We start from the raw sequence: 7,370 nt of genomic DNA on the forward strand, positions 1-7,370 counted from the left end.
ATTGACTTTTGATATTATTATTTATGATATAACTAGTAGTTGCATTTTAAAATATTGTGGTATAACTTAAATCTCTATGCATTAGGCATAGTAAATGATTTTAAATTAGATGTTTTTTTTAATAAAGCAGTTCCCAATTGTGGAAAATAATTTTGCCGACCCCTTGTTAGAGATTAATATTTAAAGCAAGTGTTGGCTCGACGTGAAGTAGCTCTTTTTTCAACATATGTCGCTAGCATCGAAATCAAAACATGATATCAAAACAAAATATTTCAGATACAATTTGATCCAAAAGGCGGGACATAAAAGTACCTCTCGCCTTCATTGGCTCGTTTGTAAATTTGACATAAACTTAAATTAATTAGTAAAGTAATTTTTAAAAATATATATTTTATATGGGATATATAATTTAGGTTCTAGTCCACTAAGTAGAGTATAGCTAAGTTGTTTAATTTTAATACTCTGACGACGATATCGCTTAGCTATTGTGAAGTTTAGCTTCTTTTTCTATTAATAGATGGCACCACGCTGCATTAAAGTCGTTTTTTTCGCAGAATCGGTTAGATTCATAGCCATCTTTAATTGCAAGGGACTTATCATAATAAAGGTGGAAATGATATAGCTGACAGTACCTCAGATTGCTAAAAACGCGTTTCTTTTACGAATACAATGAGGCACTATATAGTTACTACAAGAATTGATCTATTTATATATAGAGAGAATGTTAATATTCCGTCGATTTCTACCTTCGCACCCGTTGCAGCTCTAGGATAAGAACCTGGCCCCTCCCCTTGCAATTCAATCAATTCCAGGGGGCTCATTATTGGCTCCCTAAATATTACGTCCTCTTGACGCGATTGACGTAATGTGAGTGACGCGTTAAATAAGAACGCCTCCTTTTACATTTTCGCCCCCCTTTAGGTGACTCCCCTGGTTCATGATGGGTCGCGACTGACGGAATATAAACATTCTATAAATAAATCAATTCTTGTTACTATAATGAAACTAAAATGATCTCAACCAACAGGATTTTTTTTGGGATAATCCTAGTAAAAAGAAACCGTAATATGTCCCCTTTAAATCACAATTTGCATAATAACATTCGAAGAGTTCACACAATTTATTTCATGTTTACAAGTTTTGAACTGTACAGTAGTACGTTTTAAGAGAAAAGCACCCATCTGGGCAATTTAAAAAGAAGTACCAATGCGAGCGAAATACTCACGCCGAATTAGAAACTCACTTTAGTAACGATATTTTCTTGCACTATTTGGGCGAGCCAAATGTAGTGTAAAATCGATCCTTATATCTTTAAGATATTTATATACTTCTGATCTAGCTATCCAACGCTGCTTTCAAAAATACCGCTGTAATCCAGTTGACTAACCCCTTATGCTACTTAAATGGCGACATCTAGGTACAGTATAGGAAACTAACACTAGTAAATTAAATGATTTTTTATTCTTACTACAAAATTAAAATTTATAAAAAGATAGATAATACATATTTATTTAAAAAGAAATTAAAGCTTGCGTTATACACAATACACAAAAACTATAAACATAACCTTAATAAATTAGTATCGCAGTTTATAACAAATAAATTTCATTTAGGCACACAGATTTGTTGCATAAGCATTATTAGTATAGTTCATTTAGCCCATGGGTTAATAATTGCCAAGCGAGTTCTTTCTTAATTAATTTTCTTCATTGGGGGAATTCCAATTAGCTGGCATACTTTATTTCTTAAAGGCCTAAACTCCGTTTTATCCTTCACTTCTGTCCATTCTGTATCACTTAAAATAGCCAATACATCTTCCAAATTCTCATCAGGAACTATGTCAACTCCTCCTACAATGGCTTCATACATTTTCTGGGCAGCTGTGTTTCGCACTCTCGGGTAATGGTGACATAATAGCATAGACAAATATGTCAAAGCCATATTCCGACATTTCCCTTCAAAATTAATAAGACTCGAGAGCACTTCAATCACCGCTAAAACTTTACTGAGAGTCTTAGACAAGCCTCCAGCATTCCAAGAAAGTTCCAATAATTGCAAAGGAAATTTGTCAGGTTCTGTTTGATCAAATATTCCAGAATTAAGCAGAAAATCCGCCGTCAACAACAAAGGCTCAATAGTGCGAACATTTTGAAGATTATCTTGCAAAATTTTCAGGAACGAATTTTCAATTTTTGACAATTTCTCTCTGTTGGTTTTAATTGAAGTTAAATATCCTAATACACAAGATTGGGAGTATTTCATCTGCAATAAATTATGACAAAGCATTAGCCATTATAAATATAAAATTCCCAAAATATTCGTACCAAATAAACAATATGACTTCCAATTGAAATACTAAATCCAAGTAACAAATCATAAGTAAATATTTCTTCGTTAAGTAAATTAACGTAAAAAGGGAATGTTTCTTCATAATTTTTCCAAATGACATCTGCGCAATTCTCAGCATTAAAAACTTCACACAATCTTTCTTTGTGTGGTAGAAAAGGAACTTCGGGCTTGCTGTAATGACATTTGTTCCATACGTATGAAAATGTTTCATAAATTAACAAAACAGCAAAATATCTCTCTTAAGGAGTAGTATGGATCTTCCTATAATACTAATGTAACGTGTACATTTTGCAGGCTGTCACTAATTTTTCAAATAATTGTTTCAGAAGAAAAAATTGTGTAGGAGAAATTTATAACATAATTATACTGATTTGGTAAAATTATTTTACAGATGAAGTATAGTTTATAAATAAACAAATACATCTTGGAGTAACATTTTTACATTATAGATAATGGAGTAATTCACAAGGTAAATTTTAACCCCCTGATGATGGTGTACACTTTTTCAGTTTGGCCAGAAAATATCCCGTATTGATTCAAGCCTGCGAATGTACACGCTTCATTTTTTCATCTATATCAATACTTCTCTCATAAGAGATATTTAGTGCGCTTCAGCTATTACCTATTTAACAGCTCCAACAAGGTTTGGTTGGCCACTTCTCTAACTTTCTCAATTTTCCCCAGTGCTTCTCTTATACAAATGCAAATAATCTTCCGAACTATTTCTTTCTCCAAAAGGGAGGCATTGAACTGAGAAACTAAAAGCGTGAAGGACCTAAGGGCAATTAGAGAGGCTTTACGTACGAAGGAGCCAATATCACCCCTTCTATCAGTCGTATAGTCATTGGTTGATTCCAAAAAGCACGTGAAGAGATCAGCAACAATGTTATTAGACATAGATTTAATTCCAACAGTTTGCGTTATTTTGGTTAAGGCTTCGATTGAAGAACTACGCGACTCGACCCAAGTTATTTCCAGCTTCTTGTCCATCTTAGTTTGTTCGATGAGCTTCAGGATAATATCATTGAAACTCGACTCTACAATTGCTTTTGGTAAGGCACCCAATGCTTTTGCAAAACCACATCTGGTTTCTTGTTTCGTGCTTGATAAATTCTCCAAACAAAATTTAACAATGCCTAAATAGCGATTTTGATCTGCAGAATAATAACATTTCGAGACTTCTGAAAAAGCCAATGCAGCTTGGTCTTGGAGATTTTCATATCTTTTTCCCAAACATTCGTACAAAATTTCTTTCAAAATTTCTGAAATTTTAAAAAATAATCACAAAATTGCAATTTATACCTAAAAATAGTAAAAGCTTACCAAGGAGAGCCCATTCGTTGCTTGAAAGAAGTTTAGATTTAGCCAGTTTATAGATGAAAGAGCAAATAGCATTCCTTAGCATTTCTTCTCCTAATCCACGGAAAGCTTTCTTTTTGTGCAGCATAATGGCGATGTTTTTAATCCCTTCAACATTGTCTTTTCCAGCGTATTCCATTGGACTTTGCCCTTCCTTGATTTTGGCCAATGCTTCTACAATTTCCGAGATAGAAAGAATAGCTCCGTGTCTCGCATTCATGTCATATCCTGTAGCTAAAGGTATTAATATCGGTAATACTTTCTCAATCATGTAGCCGCTAGCTTTTGGTGTGAGATTGTACAGGGCCTGAGAAGCTAACTTTCTAACATCAATATCCCAATGGTTGACTTTACATTCCACAAGATGGTCTATTAACGGTATGGTATATTCTTGGTACTGGGCAACAAATACACTAAGTTCAAGATATGAATGAGATCTTAAGCTGACTGTAAAGAAGTCAACTGTTGTCAAAATTTCTATTCCGTAAGGGTAAGTTCCTTGCCTTCCTACATTCTCTTGAAAAGCAGCCGCAGCAGCTCTTCTGCAGTTTACTTCCCTATCAAATACTGCAGTTATCAGTAAACCTTCCGCTATTTTTTGAACAAATGGTTTCAAAATATCTGGGTTATAAGCTCTAGCAAAAGCCCAACACACGTAGCAGGCTGCATCTCGGACTGCTGAACCAACTGAGCAGTTTCCTTTCAATTTGTCGTATATTAGCCCTTTCATAATGAGAGGAACTATGGTGGTAAGATGAACAGGTAACAATAAACCTCTTCGTCCTAAAAGAAAAAAATGTAATTATAGTAAAATTATTTAAAATTAATTATACTACTTGAAGATACGTTTTCTTACCCATTTCTGCTAATGCCAAACAACCACCGTGCCACCCTTCATCTCCTTCTTTAACGTAAAAAATATCAATTAGGGACGATATGACATCATCTGCTAGCTCTTTAGGTAAACGCTCTGTAATCCGGCCAATTCCTTTAGCGGCACTCCACCTCATCAGGCCATTTTCATCTTGAAGCCCTTTCAGTAACACTTCAATTATTTCTTCAATTTCATCAGGGATATCATATTCCTCAACATCATCGACCAATGATTCTGAAGGTCTATTCGCAATATTGGTGACTGTGTCTAAATTTGTAACTAGGGTCCTGCTTCCTCTCTGATATCTCCAGGGAGCCACTTTTACTTTAAGGAAAGTAAGGCCTATCCTCTGGATGACCTTTAAAGATAACTTTCTAACGGTGGAATGACAATCTTCCACACATTTCAGCCGTAAAAGATGTTGAAGAATTTTTGGAGCGTACATAATCATGTCCTCTCTTTTTCCCAACTTCAAAAGCTGTACCAGAGATGTTAGTATCATTAGTTTGATATTTACTGCATCAACAAACGCATGTTCAGTGGCCAGCATCTAGAAGAAAAAACACTGTCAAGTCAAAAATAAATAGTTGTTACTGGTAATATAATCACAGACTCAAATAATGAAAGGTTTTCATCAATCTAGGCATAGTAAATATTAACTGACAAATACCAAATTCAAATTTTGGATTAAAATTTCTGTGGTCCGAGATATTCGGGGGAATACTATGGGAACTTACATTAGCTTGAAAAAAAATTAAGTACGTCAATTAGTATGTGTGGAATATATACATAGCTTTCATATTTAAAAGTAAATATTTAATGTTTACTGATTTAAGTACTTAATTTTTAATATCAGTCGCATCATGTGAAAATAACTGATGCAATTAAAAAAAGTTTCTTTAACCAAGAAATCTCACAACTGATGCAACTGATATTCATTAGCTTTAGCAAACGGGTCGCTAGAAAAACCTAGAATTGGCTTACATTGAGACACCAGTCAATGAAAACTGGTAGCTGGGTAGCTTTTGCATCAGGCCTGGTTAAGAACCTTCCAGCTAGTAACGGAGCAGCAGCGGCTGATCTATCTTTCACAACTAGATAGGTTTTGATAATATGTGTGATTCTTTCTGGTGTTGAAGTTCCAGTTTCTTCACTCATTCCTCCATCTAATCTATTAAGGTCTATCGGAATCATGACAACGATAGACAACCAAATAAGCAGCATGTAACACGTCTCCCATGTTTCAATATCCATCGGATTTTGTTCAGCAATAAGGATTAATATAAGTTGCAAATCTCCAACTTCATGAGGCATATGTCGAACAACCACTTTGGGACCTCTTGTTTTTGTGATAAGATGCATGAACTTAAAAGCCTTATTTTGCAATTTCTTGGGGTTGGATGTATTTCTGATGTACGCCAGTAGTTGGTTCAAAATTCTTTCCAAATAAGGATCGATTAGATGAGGTTGTTCTTGATACAAACTGAGGAGATAGTTAAATCTCTCGTACGCTTTCTCACTAAGACGTTCATTGTCATAAATACTCCTCAGATTCTCAATCAAAGTGGTTACTTCTTCATATTCTTGAAAGTTATCATAGGCACAGCCCAAGCCAGAGGTTTCTTCAATTTCTGTCGACTGGTTAGCCATTACCCACAAAATTTATTATAACCTAATGTAGATATAATTATGGATTTATATAATTAAATTATTAGTAATACGATATATATATTAAATATATAATTCCCTAATTAAAGTGTATGCTGTTTCTTTTTAAGGCGCGAAACTTTTACAACCGACAAAAATGAACTCCGACTGTTATTTCAAACGCGTTCAAAACATGCAAATGAGTGGGCGCATGCAGTGGGTGACAAGCATGCGTGGGAAAACCGCGAAATTTAAAATGACGACGTATTATGAAGAAAATCTTATAAAAAAGAGCAGGATAGAAAAAATTTAATTAAAGTGAATTTAATAACATTTTATAACGGTTCATTGTCATAACCATTGAATTGGGTTTAATACTGCTAGAATTACAATTACGATTTCGGTTGCCATGGTTACGCGGAACCTGTTCTGATAAGACTGTACGAAATTCATCTTTATAATTAGGCTGTAGCACCATCTATATTTTGTAAAGTTATATGGATAAAAATAAATAATTATTAGCTAAATCACCGTAACTTGAGTTAAAAAGGATCGTGTTGACAGAATAAAATTATTTTTAAACAACTTCAAAGGTTTGTTTCTTACGAATAATCATACATTTCAATTTCGCATCAGATTCGCGAAAAAATTCAATTTCAATATAGTTGCCACCACTAGAGACAGATGCCGGCACGGTAGAACGATAAAGTTGATAAAGTCTCCTCATTGAACAAAATTGGTCCCGCGCCAGCCAGATTTAGTTGTACACTCAGTTTCAAAAGTCTTGACCTGTTATAATTTCAAAATTAAAGTTGGTCTTACTCAATTTCTGCAAGAGCTAGAAGCGATGTTGTAGGCTTATCAGAAAGATAAGAGTAAGCCCCACAATATGCACATATCAATTTCTCGAAATAATAAAGGTCTGATCTCTAATTCACCAAAAACCTTCATTTCTGATTTAGTAAACTTCTTTGAAAATGGGTTAATCAATATTTTTATTGGATTTTCGTAATCTGTGGGGTCAATTTAAATAGAAAATCTGTAACCATATTTAAATTCCGACCAATAGTTAAAATGTTACAACCGTTTAAAGAATTGGTCGAAACACGGCTTCAACTAGATCCATAAATAAGAGAGTCTA

General features: G+C 34.2%; 1 protein-coding gene across 1 annotated transcript; it reads right to left on the reverse strand.

Annotated features, from left to right (window-relative positions):
- Positions 1–1,283: 1,283 nt before the first annotated feature.
- Positions 1,284–6,437, reverse strand: Tbcd (tubulin folding cofactor D). Its single transcript, XM_090158586.1, has 6 exons — positions 5,567–6,437; positions 4,565–5,132; positions 3,673–4,491; positions 2,972–3,611; positions 2,325–2,520; positions 1,284–2,262 (listed from the first exon to the last, which is right to left on the reverse strand). Exons 1-6 carry the CDS (start codon positions 6,230–6,232, stop codon positions 1,693–1,695), a joined length of 3,459 nt encoding a protein of 1,152 aa, XP_090014712.1. The 5' UTR covers positions 6,233–6,437; the 3' UTR covers positions 1,284–1,692.
- Positions 6,438–7,370: the final 933 nt, after the last annotated feature.

Source organism: Leiobunum rupestre, chromosome 9 (assembly GCF_980474605.1).
Source record: "Leiobunum rupestre chromosome 9, qqLeiRupe1.1.hap1, whole genome shotgun sequence".
Lineage (NCBI taxonomy): Eukaryota > Metazoa > Arthropoda > Arachnida > Opiliones > Sclerosomatidae > Leiobunum > Leiobunum rupestre.